The sequence below is a fragment of the Rhinichthys klamathensis genome, unplaced genomic scaffold, assembly GCF_029890125.1.
Source record: "Rhinichthys klamathensis goyatoka isolate OS25496 unplaced genomic scaffold, OSU_Roscu_1.1 h1tg000011l_1, whole genome shotgun sequence".
Taxonomy (NCBI): domain Eukaryota; kingdom Metazoa; phylum Chordata; class Actinopteri; order Cypriniformes; family Leuciscidae; genus Rhinichthys; species Rhinichthys klamathensis.
In genome coordinates, this window is record NW_026606564.1 from 6,385,449 (window position 1) to 6,401,975 (window position 16,527).

The window sequence follows — 16,527 nt, forward strand, 5'->3', positions numbered from 1 at the left end:
AAACATGATATGGATTTCAGGAGAAATAGGTTTTGCTAAATGTATAGTGTAAGACAAGTCGAATGGATTTGGGAAATGGACCGGCTGGGATTTTATATTTTCGGAGCTGGGAAGAAAGACGTAGGCTATTTGCAATCACATCGATATGGCCCTGCCCGCATAATCATACAAGCCATGTTTCCATTCCCCTTCAAATTGCGCAAATTGAAATTGCGTAATGAAAATGCGCACAATGGAAACACTCCATTTCGCAAAAACTCCCGTTTATCCCAATAAAATTTTTACGCTCGCATGAGAAGGTTTTTCAGGCAATTTGAAAAAGGAATATTTCGCAAAACTGCAATGGAAACGGGTTTTGCGCATTTACAGTCACCTGACTTAGAATACGATGTGTGTTTTGGGTCCTTGTCCGCAAATAATAATAATAATTATCATCATTATTATAACATTTATTATATGTAGAAGACGCTTTTATCCAAAAAAGGAACAAAGCAATTCGTCACATTTCATTCATAATACAGGTTGCACAATAATAATAGGGCTAAGATTATCACAAATAAACACAAGATTTTGACGCATATCCAAGTGTGTCTGCGGACTGGGTGTGGAGCGCGCACTGGATGGCACGGAGGCGCGGCCGCGAGCACTTGCATTTTCCTATCAACAGTCGAAACAACTTAAAATACTCTATCATTTCTGGTCATACAGAATATAATAATACATTATTCGCAACTACTTGTATTTGCGTAATCTCACAATAACAAGAAAACGATGTGCTTTTGTAAAAATAAAATAAAACAATCAGGCGCGGTTCATGGTCTCCGTGAACTGAAGCGCGAGAACTGATAGGCTATATAGCCTTTGTAGACTGAAGCTTTAAATGTCCACTTTAAAAGGAACAAATTCGAATCGAAAGCTAATACCTTCTGATTATGTAATCCGTATGAAAGGTGCATTTCTCTCTAAAGGTGCATCCGGAGATGGAGATATGTTTTTAGCCGACACTGATTTAGGAAAACAATAGTTTATTAATAAACAAATAAAATGCCTCGTTATTTTTTCAGACACATTTATTATTGCCTAACTCACCTATACATCCCCTTTCTGTAGGCTGTGGTTATGGCTCCTCTCATTGAGCACTGCGGGAAAAATATAATTTCCAGGTTCTAATTTGGCCTTAGAAAACCAGTAAAATCTACATTTTTTTTCTCCATATTAATTTGTGAATATTTTAAATGTTTAATAAAGGGGCAAAAAGTCATAAACAAATATCTGAAAATTCGTCTATCTCTCTCTCATATATATATATATATATATATATATATATATATATATATATATATATATATATATATATATATATATATATATATATATATATATATATATAATTTTTTTTTTTTTTTTCAGCATTTGGTGTAGGCCTACAGGTCAAACTAAAATGTTGGTGTTCACCTTTGCGTTTTAAAAATACAACAACCGTTCATTTTTCGTTTTGCAATTACGGGTTAAATAAGAAAAATGAATGCAAGTAGGCTACACTGACCGTTTGGACATAATACGAGACAGAGTTCTTTATTGAATTCATAAAAGAAACAATAATTACAGGAATAGTCTACTGGACTCTAAACCCACTGATCTATATAATGACATTAATAAAGTCATTCTATATTGATCAGTGTCTAAACCTCAAAGAAATGCCACAATCAAGACATCGGAGCAGAAATGAGGGAGAAACACCCAGGAACTCCGTGTCTTTCCCTGCCATTAACGCTTGGATAACACGCCACGTCTCCTTCCATTAATAATAATAATGTCTATGCGGGGGCTGTGATATAGGCTATAAACCTTCCAACGTCCGTTGCCATGATTTTTGGAATGACTTATCGCGAGAGGAAAAAAAGACGTTTTAGTCGCATTACATCGGTTAATGGAACGCCGTCATTTCGCAATAGTTTTTTATCGACATTTAGAAAATATCGCAAAAGTTTTGCGCAAATCTGTAATGGAAACGCGCCCCAAATATGATCAAATATTGGGGGGGACAAATTGCCCTTCGTTGAATATTGGGGGGGACGTGTCCCCCTGTCCCCCCATAGAATTACGCCTATGCTGTGTTTTATAATCCAGCTATGATGTCATGGTGATTTAAATAATAGTGTCATTTCCTTTTAATGTTTTATTAGCTCCTATCTTTAACTTAAATGTTTTTTGTTTGTTTTGTTTTTTGTTTTGAAAATTTCTCATCGAATTATACAAGCAAACAGACCCATAAATGATAATACTAATAACAACGTTGTTTAGGGTTAATGTAGATTAGAAAAAATATAAATCCCACACTCACTCAAACTTGCACCGTCACAATAAATATTTATTGGCGATGTTTCGGTCACTTGACCCGTATAAGCCGGAGGAAGTTTTAGAAGTGTGAGGGATTTCATGTTTTTCATCTTATATTGAACTTGTTTTCTAAAGCTAACTTTTCACATATTTTTTATTTATTTAAGTTGTATTGAATTAAAATAAAACTATTAGGTTACTTGTTTTACAAAATTACTTACATAAAAACTAGTTAGATTATTTTTGCATCAGTATTCATTCACTTTTCACACATAATGGTTCTGATTTACGACTAAATTGGACACTTCGAGCCTGTGTGCGCAACAAAACTACAGTTCCCATGATGCAACGACAGCGCTTTATTTATAGGACCCGGAAGAGATGCGCAGTTGGTGTTGTTGTTCGGAGCTGTTCAGTGAAATTTTGCAACCGATATAGACAGAGCAGCAGATATAGACGGTGAGTTGTTATTTATGTATGTTTATGTTTAGTTATGTAGCTGTCCATTGGGACACAAGTATATTTTATTGAAAGATACTGACAGTATATGAGGGTCAAGTAGCTTAGCTCGTTGTAAAGGAACAGTGTGCCTCACACACTGTGACATGAGTAAATCCCTTCTTTAATAAACCGTTTTAAACTAAAATATTGTATTATTTTAAACGCAATAAGTTAAGAGTACAGATCTTTTTTTTTTTTTTCAAGGGAAGCTTTTAAGTGAATGACATTGCTATTAAATGATTCAGGCTTATAAGCATGTGCAAACAGCCCGTGAAAGTTACTAAAATTATAATATCATAATTATGGTCAACGCAGAACGTTCTGTCAAGACATTAGAAATACTATTTTCTATTTTCAATGCTACTCATTTTTTGTCCCTTGGTTGATTTTTATTTAAAGCTGTATCTTTTATGTACAGATTTTAATACAATTATGCCAGGCAGGCCCAAAGTTCAAATCGTAAATTGTAATTATTAATCTACGTTTTAAAGCTGTGATGGTCTAAACAAATAGTGAAATAACAAATTTAAAGAAAATCACAAAAACAATGTTATTTATGTCCATTTTGACATGTACATCTTTTTTTTTTTGCATTGTTTGTTTTTCAAGATTTTTTTAGCCTGTTTACTCAGTGCCAGTAAAGAGCATTAGTGAGATGAAATATGAGATGCAAACACATTTTCAAGCTGTAATTTTTAGAAAATATTAAAATATAAAATAATATAATTGTGTGAATTTAGGATGCAAAATGTAGCAAACTGGAGTTCCATTTCATTAAAAAAAAGAATGTATTTTTTACATTTTATACAGCAGTTAAGTTTCAAACTATAAACAGTTCTTTAAAAACAGTTGTTTTGTCCAACTTCAAGGCCTTCATTATCAAACACTTTGATTCCAGTTTGTCACCATTTTAGACCAATTACACTTTATTTTAAGGTGTCCTTATTACAGTGTAGTTATACATTTAAGTACAGAATAATATTAATTAACTACATGTACTTACTGTTGGTTTGGCTTAGGATTAGTTGCATGTAATTATGCATAATTTATAGTTATTACTATAGTAACATTTGTAAGAAGGACACTAAAATAAAATGTTACCCACTTTTGCTTATGGAATATTGCTTAAATTAATTTATATGTCAGTTGCATCACAGCATGTTATCATTAAGAAAAATTGGTTGGTTCCAATAATTAAAAGTTTTAAGGGTCTGCACCAAATTATGTCCACAGGGCCAAAAGTGCCCATAGTTGTAGAAATGCATTTTTATTTTCTGAAACATCACATCAGCCATTAATTTTTTTAATTTCTTTTATATAAGACGTAGTAAGTCAAGAGTTGATTATATTAGGTAATTATTGATATGTAAAGACAAAAGCTGTTCTGTTAACCTGATGTAACCACCGACATGTTAATTCTTTGCAGAGATTATGGCGTCTTCTCCTAAAGTAAAGAGAACCACTAAACCCAGAGGTGCACAAAACCTCCCCAGATCCCAGAAGGATGCGTATGCCAGACTTCTGAATCAGCATCAGAATGGCAAGTTTCGTTCTTACTTGCAAGAGTTTGCAAAGCAGCAGGCAGAGGAGAACATGAGGACACCAGTTAGCAGATCTGTGAATGATGTAAACAGGAGAAAAAAAGGCAATTCGGAATCATCTTATTCTGGTGATAGCTCTCAGCAGAGTAGACAGATGGCTGACACGTCCAACTATTTGCACACGGACAAAAAAATCCATCAGACAGTGTGCGCTGATGACCAGGACATGAAGCCTGGCATGCTGGAAAAGCATGCCACAACGGAGTCACATAAGGCTGCTGCACCCAGAAAGGTACCCACAAAACAGCAACTGGAGAGAAGTGAAAAAGACATCAAAGGGAGCACAAGTCTAGTGGGATCTGAGGAATGTGACGCTCAACAGTTGAGCGGTTCATGTGGGGAGGAAAAAGCAAAGAAAAAATCAAAGAAGAGGAGATCAAAAAGAAATTTGGAGAAAAAAGACATGGGGGCATCATGTGGTCCCGAAGTTGATGCCATTGTTGCTGGGAAATCAGCAAATAAAAACGTCAAAGCTCCTCAAGGTATTTAGTGAAGTGAAGAGCCAGTCTCTCAAAACCAAGCCTTATTTAAGCCATACATGCATAATAATTTATTTGACTTAGTGTGCCAATGCCGTTTCATGTTGACTTTATAGTTTGTCCAAAATCAAAGAATCTTTTTTCTTTTTTTTTTTGGATTAAAGGGATAGCTAATCCAAAAATGAAAATGCTGTCATTTACTCACCTTCATGTTGTTCCAAAACTGTTCTTCTTTTTTTCCCTTCTATGAAACATAAAAGGAGATATTCTGAGAAATGTCTTGGGGTTTTTTGTCCATACAATGGAAGTCAGTGGTCACCATTGTCCAAACCGACATTTTCCAAAATGTCTTCTTTTGTGTTCTGTTGAAAAAAAGAAATGTATACAGGTTTGGAGCAACATGAGGGTTAGTAAATAACAGAAATTACATTTTTGGCTTTTAAAGACACTTATTTCAAGTGTCTTTAAAAGCCAAAAATGTAATTAACAGAAATTACATTTTTGGCTTTTAAAGACACTTGAAATCACTTGACTTTAGTGTTAATGTTAAAATTAATTATAATTAAGGTGGCCAATAAGCCTTTAAGGCGCCATTAAACCTTGACTATAAACTTTTTTGGTCAGATCTATCATACCCAGCTGTGGCCCTCTTTTGTTGAAGATCTGTCAAACTCACCAATGAAAATGGAAGAGGAGTGTCAAATTAAAACTGCTGTGTCTTGACATTTCTCTCTGATTCTCTGTCATGCAAGATCACTGCGCCTGTGATCATAAACTTTTGTAATAGACTGAATTTGAGATGGAAATCGTGGAGTAGCTTTACCCAGTCAGTGTGTGTGAGGGTGCCTTTGTCTTTCTGCATTTGTTGTAAAAAGTATGCCTTCATGTGTAGCTTTAAAATTTTTTGAAAAACATAGATTTAACAAACAGACTGTTCTTCCTCTGCTTTCTCTTGTGTGTTATTCATCAGTATTTTTTTATCTATTTTCCCGGAAAAAGACACATTTTCTAATGCGTATCCTATATCTGTAAAGTTAAAAATATCTATTTTACGATAAGTTTAATAAATAGGATACAGGATATCTTTTGAAGCTACACATGAACACATGTCTTCAAATCTAATAGATGTGGAACAAGTAAAAAAAATCCATGGTGTCTTAAAAAAACTGTGACCTACATGACCAGATTTAGTTTCATTCCAAATCTAAATAAACATCATAGTCATTTTTTTGTGCGTGAGCTACAATTTCATCTTTGTTTTCACAGCACCAAAAGAAAGTTTACATCAAAAGGACAAAGATAAAAACGCTAAAGATTGTAGAGGCTCCCGGAAGCTACTGTTCGAGGAGTACATGTTCACAGAGGATGTGTCTGCAGGCCTAAAGAGAGGAGAACTCATTCAGGTGAATTTAATACATGCAAACTTTTATACGTCTGTGTATTAATCTAAAATATAATTTTTTTAAGCGTTTTTATTTTATACATAAATTTTATAATATGAACATGTATATTATAATATGATTTATTGTGTTGAATTACTAACCTTAATTGAGAGCATATGTAGAATATTTGTACTTTTAAAATTAATTTGTGAAACAACATTTTGTTGTTAATAAAAAATGGTGGAAAACTATTTTTAATCTTCCAAAAAGTTATTGTTTGTCAACTAACCTTTACTACTTACTGAATACTGTGCATTATGCACATACTGTATACCGCCGCCTGCTATTTTTCTTAAATGAATGAGTATAGCAATAGGTTTTCTTTATTTTTAGGCCCTATAGTCAAGTCAAGTCACCTTCATTTATATAGCGCTTTAAAGTGATAATAGGAAATGAATGCAACAAAGATTGGTTTGGCTGTACAGCAGCTCTAGAAGAAAGTCATTGGAAATTTGTACATTTTTAATTGATTCATTTCCGTTGTAAAAATCATTAGTTATTAACTTAGGGGCCGCTTACACAACACCGTTTTCAACTGAAAGCAGAAAACTTTTAATGCGTTCTGGCTGTTCATTTACATGACAACAGAGTTTTGGGGGCCTGAGAAGACAAAAATTTGAAGTAGGTCTCAAAGTGCACGTTTTTGAAAATGGGTTCTGAAAGCGATACCGTTATCATCTCCGTGTAAACTTAAAAAACGTGAATCTGTGAAAACGATGATGGCATGCACATCATCAGTCTTTAGGCATTGCGCGTTTGAATGCGTATGTGTGCGGTCGTGTAGTTTATTTTTAAAAAGTGACATTGCCAATTTCCTGTCTGGCATGCATAATACCAACGATTTTAGTCGTTTCCACTGATGCATGTGAACTGGAATCATTTTGATAACATTTTCATCTGTACAGAGGAAAAACTTTGTCATGAAAAGTGAAGCGACGAATGCAAAGTTGTGTGCGTCATAGCACGTCTGTCTACGCAATACTCGTTCCCGTTATCTCAGGGAACCGAGGTTACATTAGTAACCGAGACGTTCCCTTTCGAAATGTTCACTTGCATTGCGTCGCTAGATGCTATGGGGAACCAGTCCAATCACACCGTGCTATGTTCAAGCAGAACGTCATGTTCTACGGCCCTAGCCTAGGACACTTGGATAAGGGCAATAGGGCTAAGAGAGGGCAGAATTGCGCCCGATGAGAAGGGGTTCGGACTGTGGTCGGAGCCTCCAGAGAGGTAATGGTGGGTCGAGCTCGTTCAGAGGTCAACTCTAACTAAACAGAGAGGATTTGTGCCTGCAGTGCAGGGGCTTCCAAGTTGTAAAATCTGGCAAATCTGGAGTGTGCTCTGACGCTGAAGCGTAGGCCAAAGAAATGGAGTCCACTATCCAGTGGGACAGTCTTTGCTTTGTGACCGGAAGCCCTTTGGTGTGGCCACCGAAGCATACGAAGAGCTGCTCCGACTGCCTAAACTGGGCTCTATATATATATACTCTTAGGGCCCGGACAGGGCAGAGCACGTGTAGTTGTTGCTCGTCCAGAAAGCGAAATTACTTGTGCTCTGATCGGAGTAGAGAGCGATTGGCCGGCCACAGGAGCATGGAATGGTGCTATGTCTGCCACATAGTTTTTAGCGTGGAGGGGGTGCTACCCGCGTCCAGTAGCTCTTGTTGAAAGGAAATAACCTTGATGGGGGGCTATATGGATATTAAAGTATGCATCTTTCCACTCGCAAATACGCCCAGAAGATTGGTTTTTGTTAGAGGTTTTGTTTCAAATTTAGCATATTGAACGGCCGTCTCCTGTCACCGTGTTGACACGCCGTGGATGGCTTTCCACGGCTGAATAATTTTGGGAGACAGTTCACTGCATTTGGGCAGGGGGCTGACGCTCATGGCGTCTGGAAGAGGAAAAGTGCTCTTTTGTCGATATTTTATTTTTTATTTTGTTCGCTATAACGGCAGTCAATTGCATGGCTGCCTGAACTCGAACGTGCCCATAGTTTGCAATTGCAACATCTGCTCCAACAGCCGGAACTAAACCGGTTGTTTGGAGGAACACTCAAGATTTTTTGGAGGGTGGTCCGGTCACAGCGAGACTCAACCCTCCCCTCTTACTTCCTGGATGATCAGGATTGCACAGCTTCCAGCGTTATCTTAGGCCAGGGTCCCTGACGCTTAAGCCCAATTTATACTTCTGCGTCGTGTGCACGAGTGCACAAGGGTCGTTGTGACGTAAAAACCTGAAAAATCAAAAATATTTATGGTTTTTAAATATAAACAGATTAAATATATCTTCATAAATGCTTCAAATAAATGCTTTTTTCATATTTTTTCATTTTTCAAGCATATTTAGTTACTTATCATTACCCAGCCAGTTTTATTATCATAGTATAAAATATACAGTAGTCAACATTTGAAGTGGATCAAAACCTTTCATCAAAGTTATAGATGAATTTTGAACAATACCCGTTCTTGTCTTAGGATAACTTTGATGAACTTTTTTGATCCACTTCAAATGTTGACAACTGTAATATTTGGAGGGCTTCTTTCATGTTTTACGTCTTTTAAATAATTTAATATTAAAATAACAAGTACACAGGCTTTTTACGTATTCTTATAGAGTGAAATCTCAGAATGGAAAACTATTTAAACAGTCATCATATTTAAAATATTTAAATGTCATTCTCTTTAAGGGAGCACTGAGGATAAACCCTAAGAAGTACAAGGAAGCTTTTGTCCCATCTCCTGTGAGTATTCTTCTTTCACCTTTACACGTACTACATTTACAGTATAACCTGAAGTTGAACATGCTATCGAACGTAAATGGTTGCTGGAATAAACATGATTCTCATTCAAAAGTAACTGACCAAATATTATTGTAGTTGTTGCTTTGTCATTGTCCTAATTCTGATTACTTGTAACTCTCTTTTGTGAGTCTTTTGCTATTGTGAAGTTGAATTTTTTTCTGCAGGATGGGTTAGCCGATATCTTTCTGGATGGAATTGCAGCTCGTAACAGGGCTCTCAATGGAGATGTTGTTGTGGTGAAAGTTCTACCCCCTGAACAGTGGAAGGTACTTTATCAAAATGTACATATCATAAATACAGCTGTGTATTGGTAGTGAGATAAATTTTGTGTTTTGGAAAGTTTGCTGCTTTAGTATTTGTAGATTATTTTTTCGCGTGTTTCTATGGTATACTGAAAACAATAAGCATTTTTATAAGTTTTAAAGGGTTTATTGTCCAAAACATTCAATATATTCAAAGAGTCAAAGTCAATAAAGTCAAAGCCATTCTTCTTCATAACCTCTCCAATTTGCTCTGGCATGCTGGATCAGCTTCTGGGCATGCTGGATATCAGCTTTGTGGGCTATTGCTTGTCCTTCTCACCTTTTGAGGATTGACCACAAGTTCTCTATGGGATTAAGATCCGTGGAGTTGCCTGACCACCGATCTAAAATTTCAATGCAATGTTCTCCGAGCCACTTCATTATCACTCTTGCCTTGTGACATGGTGCTCTAATCATGCTGTAAATGCACAGATCATCACCGGATTGCTCCTGGATCGTTGGGACAAGTTGCTCTTGTAGGAAGTTTTGATACCATTCTTTATTCATGTTAGTGTTTTGGGGCAGAATTGTGAGAGAGCCCACTCCCTTGGATGAAAAGGATGGTCCCACACATGAGCCCACACATGGATGGTCTCATGATGATTCGCTGTTGGCACAGCACAGGACTCATGATAGCGTTCACCTTTCCTTCTCCAGACAATTGATTTTCCGTATGTCCCAAAAAGTCGGAAGGGTGCTTCATCAGAGAAAATAACTTTGCACCAGTCTTCTGCTGTCCAATCCTTGTACTTCCTGCCGAATTTCAGTCTGTTCTTGATCTTTTTCTTGGAGAGAAGTGGCTGAACACTCTGGGGCGTTCTGAAGCCTTCTTCACTGCAGTTGAACCTCTGTCCTTGAAGTTATTGAGGATCCTGTAAATGTCTTTCCACGTCTTTCTCTGGACGTAACCATTGCTACCACTTGAACACAATGATTGGAAGAACCTCTTCCGTCCTTTTTATAGCATTCTGTTTTTTTTATAATCCAATCGGAATGATAGAGTGATTTCACCCAGTACTTGTTTACATTTTCTCATGTGCTGATGATATGATTAGTGAAATTATGTTAGCTAACACACACACACACACACAGTATGTGTGTGTATACAGTGGATATACTTTTGCACTTTTAATCTAAACATTACAACCCATGCAATGCCACAGAAAACCAAAGTGACATATTTCAGAAAAAAAAAGAGAAAAATAAAAACTTAAAATAACCTTACTGCATGAGTGTGCACACCCTTTTATAACAGGATATGTAGATGTGTTCAGAATTAACAAATCATCAAGCTCTTGAAATAGTACACACCTGTTTTCACCTGAGGTGACTCTGATAAATTCCAAATAAATCTCAGCTGTTCTTGGAAAAAAAATTCTGACATCTTCATGGTTGCATTCTACTACATGAGCCATGGGTCAAAAATAGCTTGCGGAGCATCAATGGGATCTCATTGTTGATAGCTATTGTGAGGGCTATAGAACATTTCCAAGGCATTAGATATACTATGGAACACAGTGAAGACAGTCATTGACAAGAGAAGAGAAAGTATGGCACAACAGTGACATTATCAAGAACAAGACTGAATATTTTAGCCAATATTGTAAAAGGTATGTTTGGCGCAAAAACAACACATCAGATCTGGAAAATGTTTGCCAAGGAGAGTGGGAAAATACTCATAGGTCAAGATGTGCCAAGCTGATAGACTCCTGTACAAACAGACTGAGTGCTGCAATAAAATCAAAGGTTCTTCAACTAAGCATTAGTTTAGGGTCAGAACAGTATACTTAAAGTTTTAGAGGACATATTACGTACTAGAATATTAAAAATATCTCAGTTAATTAGAGGTTCAATAAGCTGCATGCATGATAAACATAAAAGATGTAGCAAAGACTTTTTAAAAAGCTATTAGGTGGCATAATGCATGTCATGCTGCATGCCAACTTCTGTATGCTTATTATTTATGTCTATGCTCTATGACTTGTTATTTTTAGTACAGCAGAGCAAATAGATGTTTGCTTTTTGAATTCTTTAGCTATATAAACATTCTGTATATCAGAATTGGCAACAAAGCTAAAGCTTTAATGAGGGTAGATGTGTGCATGTGTGGGCAGTTGTGTGTCAGGAAATCTAAACTGCTGCTAGGCAATTTTTGTCAAGATGAAAATAATCAGCTTTGTAAATAATCAGCAGCATAGGAAAGCAATTAAACACGATGAAAATGTAGCTATTACACCCTAAAGGCACATATTTCTTCTTAGATTTGCAGAGTCATGTAAGGTTATCACTATCATCTGAAATCCAAATAAGAGAAGGGATCAAAACCAAGAGTCTGCCTGACTGGTCTTTCAAAGTGCCAACAGAGGAATTAAAACAAAATCTTAGATCCTCATAATGGCTGATATTTAACGTCCAAAATGTAAAGGGTCAAAGTTGAGTTATTAAAGCCATAAGGAGCACAGGTTTTTCAGTATGTTAGCCTTTCACACCCAGAAAACTTATTTCAAATTTTCAGCAGAGGGAGGGTCAACTTGGGTAGCTGCTACTAATTGCATTTCATTCAAGCAGAGACTTTTATTTATAAACATGAGGTACATATCTATATCGTACATAAACACTGACATATGTGGTCCACATATCTCTTATAATGCCCTTTACTTTCGTCTACAGCAGAGGTCTTAAACCCTGCTCCTGGGGACCCAACCTTAATTGAACACACACCTGAACCAGCTATTCAACCTCTTGGGGATGGCTTGAAATGACTGGCAGGTTTGCTGAAGAAGGTTGGAAATAAAATTTGCAGGACAGTGGGTTCCCAGGAGCAAGGTTGAAGACCTCTGCTAGAATGTCCCTCATTTTCCTCTTTTGAAGTTGACAATCATACATGCATGAAATCTGAGCTTGCAGAAATCCTCCACAGATTTCCGCAAAGTAATTCAATTCTGTAGATCCCCTGCCCTTTTTGTGTTTGTTAATTATTTTAGTAAATGAGCTAATGTTTTCTGCTTCCAGTAGTGTAGTTTTCTCATCTCCATTTCAATTTTTTTTGCATATTTAAGTCCAAGAAGCAACATTACACAAATTTCCCCCCACAATTAGTACTACAAAATGTGGAAAAGAGTGCACAATCGAGCCTATCGATCAGTCATGTTTTCATATTATTAAGACATACAGTACTTCATTACTGTGTCAAATAAAAGCAAGTAGTATAAAACTTGTTGTATTAAAATAGATGTATATGAATGCATGTTGAATGTATTACTTGTAGTTGTGTATAGTATGTAATTGAGTATAATCAAAATGAATAGTGAGAGACAATGACAGTCTAATATCATGCATGCCAATGCATAATGTGTGTCACATTGTGTACGCAGGCAGTCAATGGAGATATAAATGAGAGAACTCTATCCAGTCAGAATGCACCAAAGGCTCCTGATGTCATAGTGGAGGCCCATTACAATGAAGAAGATGAGGTGATCAGTAAAATGAAGAATGCCAATCTCCATGATAAAGGTAATGAGCTTTTCCTGCAGGCACAATGTTCTGTTCGCCTCTTACTCAAGGTTTTGCTGATAAGCACTAATTTAGTTGTATTTATTATTTTTACTCTAAGCTATTTACACTAAGCTTAAGTCTTCACCATAATTTAAGTTTAAATGAATAAATAATTTATTATTTACTTAAAAAAATTATTGTTACATTTTGTAATGGGAACTTTTGACAAATTTGTAGCTAGATAATCAAAATTTACCTTGTTAGCATTTAATTGGTTTGGTCAGTCCTGTGCCAATTTTCTTTTAGTTGTTAATGCATCTCACACCACCACAGTTTATGTGCATTGCCCCAGGAATTGCTTCTTTTATAAATGTAAAGGATTCTCCGATGCAGGGAATCTTTAATATATATATATATATATATATATATATCTTGATACATGTGCTTTTTTTATAGTGCAGAAAAAAAGTTGAGTCACTCATTGAGGATTGAACAGCCAAGAGCTGTGATCTTTTTTTATCTTTATCAAGCCCAGATATCTTTGTTTGCACATGCCTCCCCAAGACGTCTACATATTAAATCATTAAGCATCTGTAGCTCAAAACATGGCAACAGATTCCAGAGTGTCAAGTTTGATACAGGGCATGTGGTGACTGAGGTGAACGGGCAATGAAAGACATGATTGTGTTTGCAGTATGAATGAGCTATTCACCTCTTTCCAAAAACCAAGATCTTCATGACTCATTGTTAAGTCCTTAAATTACCCTTGTGTTGCTGTGGAACAATTGAATTTTGCTTACAATTGATTGAGTTTTTAAATTTTGCATAATCTTTCCAAGGCTTTAAATGTAATAAATTAATTAATTGATTTAGCACATGAGGAATGATGCAAACAAATTATTCCTTTAACCTGATACATACAACCACTGGTAGACACCTAAAATATTGATTTGCTGTACTGGCTTGGGGTAACAATAAGCTTGGCTTTGTTTACTTGAAGATGGATTCTGTCATCCAGACTCCAGACGCAAAAGTCAAACTGAGATTTGTTCAGTCACTTTGTAGTTGTTAGCAGGCAGAGCTCCATGTCATTGGCATAGTAATAGTAGGAAAACTTTGTTCCAGAATGATTTGTCCTAATGCTGTTGTGAATATTAAGAGGGGACCAAACACTGAACCCTGAGGCAAACTGCTGGTTAGCTGATGTGACTTAGACAGTAAAGTGCAGTTCTTGCTAAGGCCAATGTAGAGAGGTTAGGCTGGAGAATCTAAACTTAGTTAAGATGAGGGAGTCACTGTTTAATCTCCCCAAAGTGTTTAATAATTATATACAGTATATTGTTTCTATAAAACTGTCTATGTCTATTACCTTAATGTCTTTGACAGGTTTAAACATTTTTTTTTAATTATTAAAAAAAACAAATCGGAATCTGTAGAGAACTTTTCCATTTTATTGAAAAAAAATCTACAAATTACATTGATTACACATACAAGTGTCAGAAAATAAAAGAGAAATTTGCAATCAAATTTATCTTGCTATAACTTTTTTTCTGATTTAGCCCCTATCACAACACATTCTGTCAAACATGCTAATGCATGCTTCACTTCTGGATCAAGTTCAGAGAGAGCTATGCAAAGGACTGGAAAGGTAAGCCATTTGTTTGAAAGGATATGCATTTTACTTTTAAATAATTATTATTCATGATAGTTATAAATACAAATGCATTCAGACGATTTAGAAATTCAGACAATTTTCTAAGAAGACAAGTATTTTCATTTAAAAAGTTGGCTTTTGAAATAGATTAAAACAATGTTGCACTTTGTCTTTTTTTCCTTTTTGGAATAATGTGCATCACTGATGAATAATGCACAAAAACATCAGGAACATTTATTAAAGGGGTCCTATTATCTCCTTTTACTAAGTCTTGATTTTGTTTTTGTGGTGTACTAGAATATGTTTTCATACTTGAAAACGCATTATTTTTTACATTATTACAGCTCCTCTCTCCCCAGTCTGGTTGAACGTGTAATTTTTGATGAAGCCCCTCCTTCCGAAATGTGCTTTGATTGGCAGCGCTTTGCGCGTGTTCGGGAAATGTCACACCCCTTCGTAACCGCAAGCTCTACTCAGATGTAAATATTAACGATGGCGTCAATTTCAAACCAATTCGACCCCAATTCAGACCCTGAAAATGTTAACGAACAAGAGGATCGTGCTGACCGATTTCAAGCCCGGACTTTGCAAACATGGATTTCATTGCGCATAGCCTGCATTGTACTCACTTCTGGAAGCTGTTCTCCGTTAAATGTGTAGGGCACAGACAAACGTTGAGATTATAATATTCAGGAACAGTGTTAAAAATAAATTTTAACCTCTATAAATTCGTCAGCCTTATGTCAAACTGCGACAACAACTCTTCCTCTTCTCTAAAGCATCCCAACATGGCCTCACTTTGTTGCTTGTTCCCAGGGGCTGGGGTTAAATTTTAGGGATTGTGATGTCTCCAACTCTGGAAGAAGCTCGTTGTAGTCCATACCAGAGGTTGGTTTAGTCCTTAAAAAGCAATTTCTGTCAAATAAAATATCTCCCTTTCCATTGAACTTTGAGCATCGTATCTTTGCAGATGTTGTTTATGCTCAAACAACAACATTACACACTAACTAAAGTTGAAAAAGTTAAATCATAATCAAGGATCCCTTTAAGAAAGTAAATGGGCTGATGTTTTTTTTTTAACTTCATGTTGTCGATAATACTTCTAAGTTTGAAGATCGTCCAAAATTAGCATGCCTTTTTTTTATTCTTTTGCTTATAATTGTCCATGGATGTTGTCATTTTAGGTTGTATTCATTGTTGAGAAGAAGCACTCAAGAGCAGCATCAGGCTTCCTCAAATTTCTTCCCAACAAGAATTTTGCTATGTTCTCTCCTGTGGACCATCGGGTCCCGAGAGTTAATGTGCCTCTCGCAGATTGTCCTGCAGACTTTATCTCCAGACCTGGAGACTATGAAAACACACTCTTCATCTGCCGAATAACACAGTGGTCAGCAGACAACAGCTTTGCTGAAGGGTGAGATCTGGGTAACCTGTATTTCCTCCAAATTATGAGATTTACATTGGCAGTTGTGATTAATAAGAGCGTTTCTCAATGTTGTTTTTCTGTTTTAAGGCGGCTTGCAAAAACTTTAGGGCAAGCAGGTGAAATAGAGCCGGAAACAGAAGGCATCCTGACTGAATATGATGTGGACTTCTCAGAGTTTTCCAAGGAGGTCTTGAATTGTCTTCCCCAAGATCTGCCCTGGAGCATCCCTGATCATGCGCTCTCTAAAAGAAGAGATCTCAGGTAACCTACTACCCTGTCCCTGATCTATACATTTTTCACTTATCCATTATTTGTATGTAAAGTCCATCTGAAATCTAATTTTAATTAAATGTTTGATTATTTGGTTCTGATTTTCGGTTTAACTGTAATTTATTTTTAAGAAACGAATGCATATTTACCATCGACCCAGCTACAGCCAGAGATCTGGATGATGCACTGTCCTGCAAACAACTCTCAGATGGTAT

The 16,527-nt window shown here is 36.2% G+C and overlaps 1 protein-coding gene across 1 annotated transcript in view; it reads left to right on the forward strand.

Moving 5' to 3' along the window:
• Positions 1–4,266: 4,266 nt before the first annotated feature.
• Positions 4,267–16,527, forward strand: part of dis3l2 (DIS3 like 3'-5' exoribonuclease 2) — a 37,920-nt gene continuing 25,659 nt past the window's right edge. Inside the window, exons 1-9 of the mRNA XM_056264788.1 lie at positions 4,267–4,924; positions 6,188–6,324; positions 9,052–9,105; positions 9,330–9,431; positions 12,842–12,980; positions 14,522–14,610; positions 15,801–16,030; positions 16,130–16,303; positions 16,444–16,523. Of these exons, the coding sequence (XP_056120763.1) occupies positions 4,273–4,924; positions 6,188–6,324; positions 9,052–9,105; positions 9,330–9,431; positions 12,842–12,980; positions 14,522–14,610; positions 15,801–16,030; positions 16,130–16,303; positions 16,444–16,523 (1,657 nt within the window). The 5' untranslated portion in view covers positions 4,267–4,272. The remainder of the gene's footprint in view (positions 4,925–6,187; positions 6,325–9,051; positions 9,106–9,329; positions 9,432–12,841; positions 12,981–14,521; positions 14,611–15,800; positions 16,031–16,129; positions 16,304–16,443; positions 16,524–16,527) is intronic.